This window comes from Rattus rattus, chromosome 5 (genome assembly GCF_011064425.1).
Source record: "Rattus rattus isolate New Zealand chromosome 5, Rrattus_CSIRO_v1, whole genome shotgun sequence".
NCBI lineage: Eukaryota > Metazoa > Chordata > Mammalia > Rodentia > Muridae > Rattus > Rattus rattus.
In genome coordinates this window covers 44141004-44158851 of record NC_046158.1, presented here as the reverse complement: position 1 = coordinate 44158851, position 17848 = coordinate 44141004, and the positions used below count along the sequence as shown (strand labels likewise).

At 36.7% G+C, this 17848-nt stretch overlaps 1 protein-coding gene across 1 annotated transcript in view; it reads left to right on the top strand.

Annotated features, from left to right (window-relative positions):
* Positions 1 to 17848, top strand: part of Scn7a (sodium voltage-gated channel alpha subunit 7) — a 95855-nt gene that overhangs the window by 39240 nt on the left and 38767 nt on the right. Inside the window, exons 8-10 of the mRNA XM_032903420.1 lie at positions 280 to 349; positions 2787 to 2928; positions 7883 to 8089. Coding sequence (XP_032759311.1) covers positions 280 to 349; positions 2787 to 2928; positions 7883 to 8089 — 419 coding nt within the window. The remainder of the gene's footprint in view (positions 1 to 279; positions 350 to 2786; positions 2929 to 7882; positions 8090 to 17848) is intronic.

Genomic DNA, 17848 nt, shown 5'->3' with positions numbered 1-17848 from the left:
GATACTGTCATGTGTGGCTGTTTATCCATTTTTCCTGGACCCTGACTTTGATGTCCTATTCCTCCTTCTGTGCTCAACAATTTCAGTTCCAAACAGCAAAGCACCTGCGTCCTCAAGCGTCCCTGGCTTGCGCATGAAATAACAAGAGTAAAGAGAAAGAGTTTGCTCTTTTCTCTCAAGGATATAGGCAGATGTGCGTCTCCTAGAGAAATCCAGACGGGCATCATGAGGCTGACTCAAGACGAAACATAGAACCTTATTTCTTTCTCCTTTTTCCAGAAAGAGAAAACTTCTACTATATGGAAGGCGCGAGATACGCTCTCCTCTGCGGCAACAAGACAGATGCCGGGTAGGTTGGGCCAACGCTTTCTGTTAGCGTGTTTTTAACATCATTGAATGAATATTTATTTGTTTTGCTACTGTTCTCAGTTGCCTGTGCTTTCTCACTCCGTTATCAAAGCTATGCAGAGAAGCTGTTTTGTTCTTTTTGAGAAGTTTCTCCCAACATTCCATAGATTCCAAGTCTTAGAAACAACGGGTATGCGTTTCTTAGTTTGGCAGACTTCAATGTTTGGCCCATAGGTGGTGACTTTATTGCTGTATCCTCATAGCGGAAGTGGGACAAAGCCTCTCAGATTTCCTCCATAAAAGCATTAACCACACACGTGAGGCCTCAATTTTGGTCTAGTCTGTCATTAAGAGTCCCACCCGCTACTACCATAACCATGAGGTTGAATTCCAAAATATCAACTATGAACAAAATCAGAAATGTTTAGTATGAAATACCATTAATTCAGTTTTCTAAAAAAAAAAAAAAAAAAAAAAAAAAAAAAGCAAATGAGTACAGTGGCCTATTATAGCTTAAGAAGCTAGAACATGGCTAGAACTCCAGTAAAGATCTGGTTTATTTTCAGTGTATCCCAGCACCAACAACTAACGAAAGATAATGTAAATCAGCTCTTTGGTTGAGAGTTTTTAGAAAGTATATTATACATATACTGTTATTTTACTTACCTGGCGTCTACATGTATTCTACATATGTATTTTGCATTAATAAAATTACTTTGCAGAAGCAAGAATTATTCGGGAAGGTAACATTATTCTCATGTGTTACTGCTATAGACTCTTTTTATTACATATCTGTGAGGAAAGTGGGGCTAGAGTAGTGCTATGACACCCATGGAGATCAGAGGATAACTCACAGGAGTTGATTCTCTCTTCCATCACGTGAGTCCAGAGAATGGAACTTAGGTGGTCAGGCCTAGCAGCAAGTGGCTTAACCCTCTTAGACTTCTCACTGGCTGTGTCCTGTGGAGTATCATGGAACAAATAAGGAAATAGCAATAAGCCACTGCCCAGCCTTGTTGACTTAGAAGTGGTCCTTATTGCTCTGCTCTCAGTAGAGATGCCATGCCACCCATTGGTCATAGTGTCCTTTTTTTGTTTCTAACACTTAACATGCTGGAAAATAATTAAATCCCTGTGGAAGATAAAGCACCCTTGTACAGTTTGTGTACAGCTTCAGGTGATTCAGAAGTTTTATTGCTTAGTTTCTATTCTACCCTCTAAACCAGATTTTGGAGACTTCTCTTTGTAACCACTTATTCAGTAGCCCTCCACTTTAAATACATTCCGTATACCTTGTGAAGGCACCTGGCTCTGAATGTTAACACAATGGTGTATTTCAAGGGAATTAACAAAAACCAGATGGTATTTCACCTCCAGCACCATAGTTATCAGCACGGTAAGCTACCTCAAATTAGGAGGTGAATGTAACACCTAGCATACTTCTGCTCTACTTAGGGTTTCAGTCTAGCAAGCCTCTAGGCACAAAAGTTTGTAAACCTCTTTTTTCATTGTATGTCTAAGGCCTATGGCATCGCCAACCCTAAAATAATGCAGAGAGAGAAACTACACAAAGCCTTGGAGAGAAGGAAATGAGATATATTGACCCAATACCGTAATAATGAGCCGCAATACTCCAACCTTACATAGATAAAAGTTTGAGAACTCCCTGAAAGGGAAGAAAATAAATATTTAATGTGCCTTTTCCCCCAAGTCTAGCTCTGTGTTTCAATTATTAATGTGACAAATGTTTTCTCACCCTTAAATAATGGGAACTAAGGGTCTGAGGTGAGATTACTTGACAATTAAGCCCTCCAGTATTGTAGTTTATTTTTATCAGTGCCATTTTTTTTAACATTTATACTTTCACTATGACATTCGGAGATTTTTATGCCCCCCCTCCCTGTCTTTCCTCTTGTCTTTTTACTTTTTACTGAGTTTTGGCTTGAATTCAAATACTCAAAATACTAGGCAAACAGTTTACCACTAAGTCACACGTTTAGCTTTTAAAATTGGATTTTGAGCAGCAAAGGTACGAATAATAACAATACATTAAATTCTTGAAATTGTGAAATATTCTTGTCATGGTGGTTGTAGATGTGGGAATAATGCGTGAATTAACCTAATTTAGATACTCAACAATGTATAAATATTTAAAGCAAATGTGTGATGAGCATATACATTTTATCAATTTAAATCAATCATTGAACAATGGCATTTTGAAAGCCAACTTGAAGGTGCTTAGGATTCTCTTCCAACACTTTTCATGTGCATCAACTTAAAATACAACCAATTTTTAGTGTTTTCTGTAAAAAGAAATTGACTACATGTAAGGGGCTCTCCCTGTGCTCTTGGGCAGGAAGAAGACAGTATTTATAACTGGCCCATTGCCAAAAAGCTACTTAATAGCGAACATTTCTTCCTTTCTTTGTCTTCTTTAGCCTGTGTCCAGAAGGTTATATGTGTGTAAAAGAGGGCTCAAATCCTGACAATGGCTTCACGAGTTTTGACAATTTTGGCTGGGCTCTACTGGCTATGTTTCGATTGATGACGCAGGATTACCCTGAATTACTTTATCACCAGGTAAGAAGAGATTTCTGAACTGCACATGATAAAGGTAACCTCTCCACCTTTGCAAAATAAGGGCTTAAAATGTAAGTCAAGTTGTTAAAAAGGAATTACTAACACACACACACACACACACACACACACACACACACACACACACGTTATATATGACGGAAGGGATTGTGTGAAGAATTCAAGACAAAGGCAAAGAATCGCAACTGGTGAAGGAGAAATGCTCCATCGACTCCTGTACTCAAACTGTTTGGCCTTTGATAGTCCATCTTTAAAATAATGCTCAGAGGTCAATGCACAGAGCCTGGTTTGCAAGGGCTTCACTTTGGACATTTCGGCTTTCCAGTGGTGCCTAGTGATAGCGTTCAGTGGTAGTGACGCTCAGATTTTAATTCTGACTGTACCCATTGCGTTCTAACATGTTCTCCACAATGGGCAGTAGCATCAAGTTCAGGACCACCAGCCACACAGTCTTAAAAGCAGCCATCTACTGGTGTGGGTATGATCATGGTAAGCTATGTTATTTATGTGGTCAGCCACAGTAAGTACATAAGTAACTTTCATACATAACAAATTAAATTTATCGAGACAAAATACCATATAAAGTTAAAGAGTATCTTTTTACCTATATTTTTATATAAGATTTGAGTAGATTGAATAACATATCCCAATTTTTAGATGTGAAGATCACTTTCTTACTCTAAAAGGGCATGGTGTTGACCTGTTCTATATGTATGGTTTTTACTATGAGCATTTAATTATTGAATAAAAATATTATGGACCTATCAGGTTGGAACACATTGAGTAATAATAATATTAACTGAAATTTTTTATTTCCTTTTATCCTAGTTAATATTTTCTACTTAAATATTAAACTGTTCTCCAGGTACAATGACAAAAATTTTCCACCATGGTAACTTTTGTATAGTAGCCTCCCAGGAAGGGATAAAACTTGTTACAGGACCATCTCCATTACCATGAAATATGTAATGTAATCAAAGTAGACTGGTTAATATAAAAAGATACCAGAACAAAGAATTGTTTCTGTAAATTCTAAAAGGTTTTCGAGCTGAGAGTATTCCTCTTAAAAATGTGTTCTGTTGAGAGAGCTTTCACTAGGTCAATAGAAACAAATACCTCTTCCCACTGAGATAGGGCGTCAATGATAAAACAAAGTCCAGTTCTACCAAAGTCTCTATAGATCATGGTTGCCAGTAATCAAGTAGAGTGTAAGTGACCTTAAAGAAGTTTAGCAATTAGAAGATTAACCTTAACATGGATGGTGACATCCTTGTAGCTGTATAAATGAATCCAATCATCCCTATTTACCCTCCACAGTCCATGTATTATAGAACCTCCTGAGCCTTCTAGGCTACATGCCATTGGAGCAGAATTATATAGAGTTTCTTTATATACAGTACAATAGAGAATGGCTATGGTCTCTGGTGAGGATTCAGTGAGTGCCCTTAACTGTTACTTTTGTAAGGCAGTGTCAACAGTCCATAGGTCTGATAGTGATGATCCACTGTAGGTGGTCATTCGTGGTTTGATGAAAATGACAGTAGATGGGCTTAAAGAATAGACTTCCATAACAAGTTATATACCTAATAGATTTATTTCTATTTTGACTACACTGTGATATGTGTGCAGGTGTGGTCATTTAAAAAAAATGATAGGGAACAGTCTTTGGAACTTGTTCAGTGGTTTATAGCACTTCTTGTTTTTGCAAAGGACCTAAATTTGTATCCCATCATCCTTTTTAAGTAGCTTATGTCCCTCTGTAATTCCAGCTTCAGAAGAGTTGGTGCCCTCTTCTTATCTCTACCTATACCTCCAAGCATGGTTCAAACCATTGTATTCTGGGAATTTTCTGCTTTCAGTTTTCTTTTGTTGTTGTTTCGGTTTCATTTTGTTTTCTTAAGATAGGGTCACTCTGCAAAGTTGTCTGGCCTGAAGCTCTCTGTGTAGATAATGTAGTCTTGAACTCATAGCTACCTACCTGTCTTTGCTTCCTGAAAGCTGAGATTAAAATAGTATGTCAAAAGGAATCATGAAAATGTTGGATGTAACATATTTTTGTTGTGTAAGCTGCTTTCCTATGCTAATTAGGTTAGTGTTTACATTTTTATTTCCTAAGATTTATGTTGTGTCTGTGCTTCTTATGAAATAGTCAGAGCTTCTTAGTTTTAAAAGTGTCTTAATGTTTTGTTAAATTACCTGCCTTCAAAATCCTTTTTTATTTTTCAATTTGGTCTTTGAACTTCTGTGTAGGATGATGTCATACAGGTGAGGCAGGAACAAGATAGAACAAGGCCTGTCATTGGATGAGATGGAAGGATGGGCAGGAGAAAAGTTTGAGGAAAGAGAGGAGACTGGAATGGGAGGAGACTGGAGGAACAGGAAGGCAGAGAAGCCTCAGAGAGAACATGGAGGCTGACGTAAAGATTCCACTCTGTGTATTTACAGGTTATGAATATTCTTAAGGGATGGATATGTACAGGACTTTGTATGTTTAGGTGGGCAATTATAGCTTATCAATTGTATCAGAGGTTAGTGTGTTGTGTGTCCTTTCACATAGCGATTTAAGTTTAAGAGACTGTGTGGTGGCTAGAGACACTGGGATACCACGGAGTTGCGATATGTGTTTCTGACAAGATATCTACCAAATATCTTGGGGCACTACAGTGCCAGATCTACTGGGGGAATAAAAGAGAGCCTTAATATAATTTTATAAAAACACTTTTGTTCAGAGCCCCTATTTATGATGCAAATATCTTTTAAGATCTCTGTTGTACTTGGTAATGGAATAAGATTTTCTCAATGATCTTTTCTTGGAGTTGTTTCCATGTATATTTTTAAACTTCACAAAAATTAAAGTTTCCTTTGTCATTTTCAAGAGTCATATTCACTTTTGATCATTCCCTTCACCCATATCAGAGATAAAGCAGTGTACACTCATCTCCGTGATTTGATATCTTATGTACTTGTTCAGATATTTCTCTCACTAGGAAGCAAACTCACACAAAAGGATTTTGTTTCTTTTTTAAATTAGGGATAAAAAAAACACAATAAGTTATGTGTCACCAACAACAGTCCTGTGTACTAATGAAGGCCTTGGGTTTGTTCATTCTTTTTTAATACATTCGAGAGTATGTTATAAAACTGTCTAGTTAGGATTGTATTAAAGTCAAACCGATGCCTCTTCAAGTAAAAAGGGAACAGAATTTGTGCAGCACCCAGGTTTACTCATGACATTCATTTCTGATTCCTGCATTTTTATTGTATAGTAATTGCTTTGATTTAATAGTAGATTTACTTAGCCTTTCCATAAACTCAATTGATCAAGGCTCAGATATTTTGCAGTTGTTACCAAATAGTACAGCCCATGTCTTAGACAATATTATGTTTAGTCCCGAAATTCTTTGAGACTCATTAGCAAAATTCCTGAAGAGAATTGAGTTTAACAATATAGTGAAAGTTTAAAGTGGATACGCTGTGTGCTAAGTGTATGCATTGCTTCATGTTATCCTCATACAAATACTGTGAAATCAGTTCTAGAATTAGCTAATCTTATACTGAGACCCTAATAAAACAATAATTTCCTCATTATTATATGCTAACAAGGATGTGTACCTTGAGTCTGGAAAGGTGGTACACAACTATAATGCCAGCCACTGAGGCAGGAAAATATTAAGATAATGCTAACTGGCCCGAGATGTATAATATCTCCTCTCTTTAAAGAAGAGAACATATTTTATATTTATTTTAGCATACATGAGAGCCTATATTATATGTTAAAAGTCTAATAATTTATATATCTAAGATTGTGCAAAGTAATTCCACAGTCTGACTATTTATATGTTTATTGCAAATAGTAAATATCACATATATGTGTTACCAGATAAGATGACAGATAAATCTTTATTATTATACATGGCCTGTAGCAAAACCTAAACTATTCGTTCATGGACACTGTATTTGTTAGTGTTAATAACAGCTACTTAAGTATTTAAAAATATGTAATCGAATCATGAATAACAATCTCAATGTAATATCAGATTATAAAAAGATCACTTTTAAAGACTAACATGTTCTAAGTTAATAAGATATTGCTTCAGAATAATTTGGACTTACTACTACTTAAAACCATTGTAGCCACAAAACATTTTCTGTGAATAATAATTTTCTATTTTTTCAATCATATGCTTAAAAATCAAAATTTTGTTTCCATTACTTGTATCCATGTACATTTATTCAGTAAACAAAATTGATTGTACTTTCTCTTTACATTTTACTATATTTATTTTGAGCTCGCATATGTAATTATTATGAAATCAAAGCTAGTAATGTTCAGTTCAAAAATATAGAATCATTCAACTATCCAGAAATATTTCTTCCAGTAATTATGTCACATAAGTCTTATTTATTCTACTTGGTTTTCTCTAAAGACTTTACCAGAGTGTTCTTTTATACAGAGAAACATTTCTATTAGTCTGGGTTTTCACACTGTGCCCTTCCTATAAATTCATGGTAAGAGAAAATGATGTTTGAAACATACTTTGAAATCTTCTAATACTTAAAGAATAAAGCACTATGTGTATTCATATTTTCCAGCTTTTTATTGTGTGAGGTTGAGATTTGTCTATTTGGTGTGTTTGTTCTGGTAATGAAGACATGAATCAAATACTCATACTCAATTAAGAGAATTCCAAATTTTATCTCTTGATTTACTAGCATATATTTTATATCTCAATGAAAGTAAATAAGATATACTTTTTCTATATTTATTTATTTTTTATTTCTTTAGGTAGTACCTAAAGACATAAATTATGCTTTGATTATGTTGTATTTATAAATAAATAATTATTATAACAAAAATTTTTTTCATCTCAAATGAGGAAAATATAGAGAAAGATAATAATACCTCTCTCTGTCTTTGTGTCCTACCAATCTGCAGATCCTTTATGCTTCAGGAAAGATCTACATGATATTTTTTGTTCTGATCAGTTTCTGGTTTGCCTTCTATATGGCAAGTTTGTTCTTGGGCATCCTCACTATGGCCTATGAACAGGAGAAGCAGAGAGCTTCTGAGGAGTCTAGAGACATGGATTCTAAATGTCAACAGACTGTGAAAGAATTCGAGGAAGAACATGAAGGAGCTGAGGTATAAACTTGTGCTTCAAAGATTTTTTTTATTGGATATTTCTTATTTACGTTTCAAATGTTATCCCTTTTCCTGGTTTCCCATCCATAACCCCCCTATTCCATCCTCCCTCCCCCTTCTTCTAACAGGGTGTTCCCCCACCCAACCACCCACCCCTTCCTGCCTCCCTACCCTGACATTCCCCTACACTGGGGAATCAAGCTTTGGCAGGACCAAGGGTTTCTCCTCCCATTGGTGCCCAACAAGGTCATCCTCTGCTACATATGTAGCTGGAGTCATGGGTCAATCCATGTGTACTCTTTGGATGGTGCATTAGTCCCTGGGACCTCTGTTTGGTTGGTATTGTTGTTCTTATGAGATTGCAAACCCCTTCAGCTCCTTCAACTCTTTCTCTAACTCCTCCAATGGGGACCCAATTCTTAATTCAATGGTTGGCTACGAACATCTGCCTCTGTATTTTTCATGCTCTGGCAAAGCCTCTCAGGAGACAGCTATATCAGGCTCCTATCAGCATGCACTTCTTGGCATGAGCAATAGTGACTGGGTTTGGTGGCTGTATGTGTGTGGGCTAGATCCCCAGGTTGGTCAGTCTCTGAATGGCTTTTCCTTCAATCTCTGCTCCAAACTTTGTTTTCAATATTTCCTCCTGTGATTATTTTTTGTGAGGAACTACTCAAAGTCTTGGAGTGTGTGGTCTATTGACAGATGATCACATCTGTGCATGGTATCCTATCAGAAAAACAAGTGCTTTGTAGGGGCAGGTAGGATGACTATTCAGATCAGAGCATATTCTGTTCTTGCAGATGGTAAAGTGATGCACAGTGTCCACATCAGTCAGTAGAACCTCCTGTAACTTGACACTCTTGAAAGTGACTTTGACACTCTTCTCTGGACTCCACACACACATGTATCAAATGAACACAAACAATGCAATCACATACATGTGCACACACATGCAAACACACATATATACAATAAAACAGGAACACTTAAAATTTTTTCATAATGCTTCCACTAAAAGGGACCCACTTTTGCTTTTTTACTTTACTTTCCTGTATATACTTGGTCTTTTTATATATAATGTATTAAGAATGACCAATGTATTTACATATTTCATGTGTATAAATGTTAAGCCAAATTTGCATTACTACTACTGATAAAGTCTCAATATGTTGTGCTCTTATAACTTGAAGTTTTTCTAATAGAGATTTAATTTATTAATTCCAACATGCTTCTGATAGTACATCAGGTTTAGGTTTGAACAATGTGCTCAAATGTAAATAATGGCCTCCTCAATCTTTACTATAAATTACTAAGATAATGGTTTAATAGTATAGTGCTAAAGTTAGAAAATGAAAAAATAAAAATAAAATAAAGAAAAAAGAAAAGAAGATATAAACCTTCTGGCCTGCTCAAGAAGCAAAGGTCATCATAATATCTGGAATTATTTGATCAATAGATGATTATAATAATAAATCTAACAATATTGTATCATTTATATATTTACTTACTTTATAATATTTTATTGTGATTTTAAATTAAATAACTTCCAGATAGTTAGCCTTCTATAAAAATTCAGTCTATGAATGTGAAAGTGTTAGCAGAAGTGATGTTTAGAAGATTGTACACCATTTTTAAATTCAATTACCATACATGTTTGAAGAAGAATGAGGAACCAAAGGAAAGTAACAAGGAGTACCTTCTGGCATTGCAAGTGATCACATCTTTTCCAGAAGACTGAAAAATAGTCAAAATTCAGACAGAAAACAAAAGTCAGAGAGGAAGTACATTTGGGAATTATTTTTAAAGAAGAAGAAGAGAAATGGGGTAAAATAGAAGGTCAACAAGCAAATCGAACTTAATTACACCTTAATTAGAAATTGTAGAAAGGTTCCCTGAGAGCTTTGTTTATACAAAAATATTCCTTCTTCCTTAAAAGCAACTGAAGGCTAACCCCTGCATCCATGTAGTTACCATCACTAAAGAGCCTCTGGGAAATAAGAGTCGCCCAAGTGGAATTTTGAATAACAGGATGTTGGAATGTGCCCAGTGACTTCATAGTCTCTTGTATCCATAACACGCATGCCATTAAACAAGAAGCAATTATGGACTGTTTGAACAAAACAAGTACAAAAAAGAGGCTTTTATTGCTCGTAAGTAAAATGTAAGAAAGAAAATTACAAAAGATTTCTGTCCTGCAGATTGAACTTGAAGGGTCTGAAGGAAATGTTGATTGTGTAATTTGTTTTAAAGTGGCATTTCAGAAACTCAAGAGCTTGTTACTACATCTCAATGTACCCAACAGCTTAACAATACTTCCCTTATTCCTAGATGAAGTTTTCTACTAGCTTTGATTGTGAAATAGATCTGACTATGAAAGAGCTTTGGCATTTCCTAATATCTTTTTTTACTTAGTAAATTTGGTTTTAACAAAGCTTTCCTGGTGTTTATTAAAAATTTTCAGTTATAAATACTTTCTTTCCTGGAAGAATCCTAGGATATTTCTCATGTACAGTTATTTGGAAAATGAGAATAAAATCCATTTTTATAAAATCTCTTTTTCCCCTTGGTCTTTACATACAAAAAACATGTCAGTAGAAAAGAATCCAGTTATTGAATGACCTTTTGAAATTGGGTCAAGTTCAAACTCTAAAGATGGACTTCCAAAGAGACTGACTACATGGAACAAATTCTCATGCCGTAGGAACTCTGAGAATTTTGTTGACTAAAAATTGCTTTCCAGTCAGACAGATGTGGACTTCAGTTCACTTTAGGTACGTGATATAAACATGACATTCAACGATTCTATCAGTCTTGGGAAACATAAGCTTTCTTATCAATAAAATATTGACCGTTGATATTGTCTGTCATATAGGTGGTATGAAGTCCAAATGAAACATGCACAAGACACCATGTAGTGCAAAAACGTGCACTACATGTTAATAGAAGAAATGTTAATAAGGTCATAATCAGTATCATAGAGCATATCAGAGATAGCTTTGATGTATCATAATCAGCAGACTACCAACACTAACTTGATCTTTGTTTACAGTTATTGTTGCTGTTCTTTTTTGATTTGGGGTTTTTTATTTTTCCATTGGGCAGATTGGTTTCTTTGTTGACATAAGGTTTTACAATGTAGTTGAGACTGACCTAGAATTCAACCATTTAACCCAAGAAGGTCATAAAGTAATCCTTCTTCACTCGGCTTCATCCAGCAAGAATTACAGGCATAAACCACCACATCAAGATATAACGCATAACATTTATAGGAAAAAACCCTCATGTTATATGTAAGCAAGTTCATAAGTGTATAGTGTTAATTTTATGTGACATTTCTTATTTAGTCTATGCCATCCTCTTTGCAAAATGGGTAACATATATTATACCACATTCCATTTGTGTCAATACCTTGAGATACAATTTCCAAAATCTCAAGTGAGAAAAATTGAGGGCTGGTTTCCAAGAAGGATGTATAAAACCATATGTTCTATATGCTCATAGTTGTTCCTAATCAAATTTAATTCCTATCCAATAATGACTATAAAGATCACAGACTAATTAGAGAACAGATGAAAGAAAATATAAGAACATGAAGTAATCTGAATGAAGAAAAGCATACCAATGGAAAAGTCTTACATCTTTGGATGTATTCAAATAATAATATTTTTTCTTAACTTATTATTCTTTATTTAACTCAATAGTCTGATTCATAGAATATCATGAACAATATTAAGAAAACAGAAATTTAATGTGTAAGCAGTGAAACTCTCAGTAAGAGAACATGTTCTATAAAGAAATAGGAAGTATTAAGTTACAGATATCAGCTGGCATGTTGAGGGTTGCGGCATGAAGGGCTATGGTGCCCTTTGGTTGATCCTTCTTCTATTTCATGGCTCAGCTTATGCATCTTTTTTTCCAATCTTTATTAAATTGGGTATTGCTTATTTACATTTCAAATGTTATTTCCTTTCCCGGTTTCGCCTATGTATTTGCTGTATTCTGGCTGTGTCTCTCAGGAGAGATCCACATCCGGTTCCTGTCGGCCTGCACTTCTTTGCTTCATCCATCTTACCTAGTTTGGTGGCTGTATATGTATGGGCCACATGTGGAGCAGGCTCTGAATGGGTGTTCCTTCAGCCTCTGTTCTAAACTTTGCCTCCCTATTCCCTCCCAAGGGTATTCTTGTTCCCCTTTTAAAGAAGGAGTGAAGCATCCGCACTTTGGTCATCCTTCTTGAGTTTCACGTGTTCTGTGCATCTAGGGTAATTCGAGCATTTGGGCTAATATCCACTTATCAATGAGTGCATACCATGTGTGTCTTTCTGTGATTGGGTTAGCTCACTCAGGATGATATTTTCCAGTTCCAACCATTTGCCTATGAATTTCATAAAGTCATTGTTTTTGATAGCTGAGTAATATTCCATTGTGTAGATGTACCACATTTTCTGTATCCATTCCTCTGTTGAAGGGTATCTTTCCAGCTCCTGGCTATTATAAATAAGGCTGCTATGAACATAGTGGAGCATTTGTCTTTGTTATTTGTTGGAGTATTTTTTTGGGTATATGCCCAAGAGAGGTATAGCTAGGTCCTCAGGTAGTGCAATGTCCAATTTTCTGAGGAACCTCCAGACTGATTTCCAGAATGGTTGTATCAGTCTGCAATCCCCTAGAATCAATTTCTATTATGCCTGTCATTTGATAGGGACTGTTGAATTCCAACGTGTAATTCTTGTTCAGCTGCAAACATTGAACAGTACATACTGCTACTAGGCATTTTTTTTATTTGTTTTGTTGCTGTTGTTGTTTTTGTTTTTATTGAATATTTTATTTATTTAAATTTTGAATGTTATCCCCTTTCCCGGTTACCCCTCCAGAACCCCCTATCCAATCTGTCCTCCCACTGCTTCTATGAGGGTGCTTCCCCACATACCTACCCACTCTACCTCCCTACCCTGACATTCCCATACACTGGGGCATTGAGGTTTTACAGGACTAAGGGCCTCTCCTCTCATTGATGTCCAGCAAGGCCATCCTCTGCTACATATGCAGCTGGAGCCATGAGTCAATCCATGTGTACTCTTTGCTTGGTGGTTTAGTCCCAGGGAGTTCTGAGGGGTCTGGTTGGTTGATGCTGTTGTTCTTCCTATCTGGTGACAAACCCCTTCAGCCCCTTCAGACCTTTCTCTAATTTCTCCATTGGGGATCCCGTTCTCAGTCCAGTGGTTAGTGGCAAGCATCAGCCTCTTTAGTTGTTAGGCTCTGACAGAACCTTTCAAGAGGCAGCTATATCAGGCTCATGTCAGCAAAATGTCTTGGCATCCACAGTAGTGTCTGGGTTTGGTGTCTGTATATGGAATGGATCCCAAGGTGGAACAATCTCTGGATGGCCTTTCCTTCAGTTTCTGCTCCATTCTTTGACTCTATATTTCCTCTGCCGAGCATTTTGTTTTCCTTCTAAGAAAGAATGAAGCATCCACATTTGGTCTTCCTTCTTGAGCTTCACATATTCTGTGAATTGTATCGTGGGTATCCTAAGCTTTTGGCCTAATATCTACTTATCAGTGAGTGCATACCGTGTGTCTTCTTTTGTGACTGGGTCACCTCACTCGGTTTGATATTTTTCAGTTCCATCCATTTGCCTAAGAATTTCATGTAGTCATTGTTTTTAATAGCTGAATAGTACTCCATTGTGTAGATGTACCACATTTTCTGTATCCATTCCTCTGTTGAAGGACATCTGGGTTCTTTCCATCTTCTTGCTACTATAAATAAGGCTGCTATAAGTATAGTGGAGCATGTGTACTTGTTAAGCTTGAGCATCTTTTGGGTATATGCCCAGGAGTGGTATAGCAGGGTCCTCAGGTTCTTTCTTTCTTTCTTTTCTGAGAATTTTTAAAAATTTTTATTTAACTTTTTTTACACTCTAGATTTTATCCCCCTCCCAGTCCACCCTCTGACTATTCCACATTCCATACCTCTCCCCTGCCTGGTCTCCACTGGAATGGCCCCGCCCCTTACCCCACATGTCAGGAGACCTTCCCACACCCTGGGGCCTCCAGTCTCTTGAGAGTTAGGTGCATCTTCTCTAACTGAGTCTAGACCCAGCAGTCCTCTGCTGTATATTTGCTGTGGGCCTTATGTAAGTTGGTGTATGCTGCTTGGTTGGTGGTCCAGTGTCTGAGAGTTCTCAGGGGTCCAAGTTAATTGATACTGCTTTCTACAACCAAAAAACACCATTGAAAATAACCTCCACTCTGCCAAGTGAAGAAAATTATATCACATGAATTGTATTTTTCAGTTAGTGCTAGAATCCAAACTCTTAGTTTTAAGTCAACATTTCTCATTTCTAGAAAATTCTTGACTTTTCCAGTCTGTTTTCTTTTTTCTTTTTGCTTTACTTTTTTAATAAATGAAGATCATACCTCAATGTGATTATTTTTGTTAGTTTATTGATGGTGTTACATGAAAGGAGGCAGCTTTGAACTTCTTAAAGACATACTTTGAAGCTGTCTTAACCGTTGAGAGCCTTGAGGATGCTGTAAGAGACCAGCAGGCCTGGATCTGACAGAGGTGCTCAAAGCAACAGCTGTGTGTCTTTCTAAGAGTGTAGCAAATACTTGAGTGCCATATTATAAATTTTATCTTCAAAATGAAGTCCTTTATAACTTGAGAATGTTGAAAATACAAAGAGTAAGGATGGTTTCCTGGACTACTCTGTCTTATGGAGTCATTTTGAAGATGGAAGCTGTTCTTTAGAAGCTATGCTCTGTTTACATTTACTCCATCATTGGGAAAAGCCAGAGACACCTAAATTCTGACTTAAAAAATCCATTAGCTTTTTTGGCTCTCATGATGTAGCAAAACAAACAAACAAACAAACAAACAAACAAACAATATCAGCAACACTAACAAAATAAAACAAGTTTATATGTGAAGGAAAATGGCACTGATCTTCCTCTGTCTTCTCATTTCCTGTGTTACAGGGGCATGATTAATGGTAAAGTCCCATGACTTCACTCTCATATCACTTTACTCTACCTTTGTAGCCAGATGAAAATGAACTGCATCGTTAGGAGGAGGATACATTACTTTGCCATAGTTCAGAGACCAGAAAGTCAAAAGTCAAACCCAATCTAATGCCTGGTGAGGCCTTGTTTTCTAGTCTGTTTTAGTTGTGTCCTTGTTGCTAAAAGGACAAATGTTCTCTTTCAACCTCACATGTACAATACCAACCATTTCACTAATGAAGATTCTGTTTTCATGACCTAATTACATCTCCAAAGCACAACCTTCTCAACCACCATCATTGTAGCTAAGAATACAACAGTGGGACATTGAGATTAGATTGAAACCTTTGCCCATGGCAGAGGCCTTCTGGATCCCCACTTACAAGCTCTTCATTCTAGTTCTGTCTATCATGTATTCCCAAAGGGCCATTTCAGGCTTTTTGAGTTCAGTAATTTACCTCTAGGAGTCGACATCTGTTTCCTTTACTTTGGCTACATAAATTACTCTATAATGTATTAGAATGACAGGATCTTTTATTGTCCTATCATTTTTCTAAGGAACCTACAGACTGTTTTCCAAAGTGGTTGTATCAGCATCCAATCCCACCAACAATGGAGGAGTGTTCCTATTTCTCCACATCCTTACCAGCATCTGTTGTCACCTGAGTTTTTGATCTTAGGCATTCTGACTGGAGTGAGATAGAATCTCAGGGTTGTTCTGATTTGCATTTCCCTGATGACTAAGAATGTTGAACATATTTTAGGTACTTTTCAGCCATTCAGTATTCCTCAGCTGAAAATTCTTTGTTTAGCTCTGTACCCCATTTTAGTAGGATTAGTTGGTTCTCTGGAGTCTAACTTCTTGTATGTATGTATAAATATATATATATATATATTATATATTAACCCTCTATCAGATGTAGGATTGGTAAAGATGTTTGTCCAATCTGTTAGTTGCCATTTTGTCCTATTAATAGTGTCCTTTGCCTTACAGAAGCTTTGCAATTTTATGAGGTCCCATTTGTCAATTCTTGATCTTAGAGCATAAACCACTGGTGTTCTCTTCAGGGAATTTTCCCACTTTCTCTTCTATTAGCTTCAGTGTATCTGGTTTTATGAGGATGTTCTTGATCTACTTGGACTTGAGCTTTGTACAAGGAGATAAGTGTGGATCGATCTGCATTCTTCTACATGCTGGCCACCAGTTGAACCAGCACCATTTTTTTTTTTGAAAATGCTGTCTTTTTTTCACTGGATGGTTTTAGCTCCTTTGCCAAAGATCAAGTGACTATATGTGCATGGGTTCATTTCTGGGTCTTTAATTCTATTCCATTGATCTACCTTCCTGTCTCTTTACCAACACCATGCAGTTTTTAATCACAATTGCTGTGTAGTACAGCTTGAGGTCAGGAATGGTGTTTCCCCCTGAAGTACTTTTATTTTTTTTTACCAGTTGGTTGAAGCCATTGCTCATCACTTAACTTCTACTTAGTTTTCTTAAAGGCAAATCATGTTCCCATATGAGTTTTTAATTTCATTAATAAAAAAGTTTAAAGGCGGAGCCAATGAGATGACTCAACACAGAAAAGTCCTTGTCATATTGTCCTGATGATCTGAGTTCAAACTCTAAAACCCATGTAAAAGTAGAAAGAGAAAATCAAACTCACAAAGCTGTCCTCTTACCTCTGCACACAGAGGTACACATACACACACACACACACACACACACACACACACACACACACACACCACGTATTCATACACACTGGCACAAACATACGCACAGTACTAACACCATTTTGACGCTAAACAGAAACTCAAAGTAGAACTAGAAGGAAGATCTAGATCATTTTGATTGAGAGAAAAATAACAAACCAGGCAAGCTATACGTCTCAGCAGCTGCTGGGAGAAGGGGAGTGGATGCATAGAAAAAGAATCGTGCTTTTTTAATTTAGACAAGGAGTTGGAATGAGATATGAAAAAGGAAAAGAAAGTGTTATGAGGTTTTTTTTTTGATAATTAATGTAGCAGCCCCTTACCTCCTGTAGGTTCCCCCCATACCAATCCTTAACTACCCTTCTCTGAGAAGGGGGGATCCCAGTAGTTATCACTCCACCCTAGCATAGCATGTCTCTGTAAGGCTAACCATATCCTCTTACAGTGAGTCTAGACAAAGCTGCTCAGTTAGTGGAGCAGGATCCATAGAGAGGCAACATGTTTAGGGGAAACATTCACTTCAGACCGAACTGCATATCTGCTACATATGTGTAGGAGACCTAGGACCAACCCCTCTATGTTCTTTACTTGGTGCTTCAGTCTCTGGGAGCACTCAGGCATCCAGGTTAGTTGACTCTACTGGTCTTCCTCTCAAGATCACTTTGATGGGCCTGAAAGCACTCATGAACCACCTTTTTTGATATTTCCACTTGGTATTTTAAATATTTATAGGGGTATTTGTGAAGCTTCCATTTCTAATGTTACTAGGGAAATTGGGGATGTGTTCCAAAGCCCACAATGATGAATTAGCTCAGCCTAAGTGGCCTATAATCTGTTGGAATCCGTCTAGCTACCTAACAGTTCATATGGCCCACTTCCAAAGCAATATAATTCCAAAATGACACGGTTTACATAAATAATTCTCTCATACACCATTAGAAACTGGTAAAACTTCAGGAAAAGAATGGAATATTTGAAAATCAGAGTAAAGTGAAAGCAATTTGAAAAGTGGTGGCTACGTTTAACTTGACAA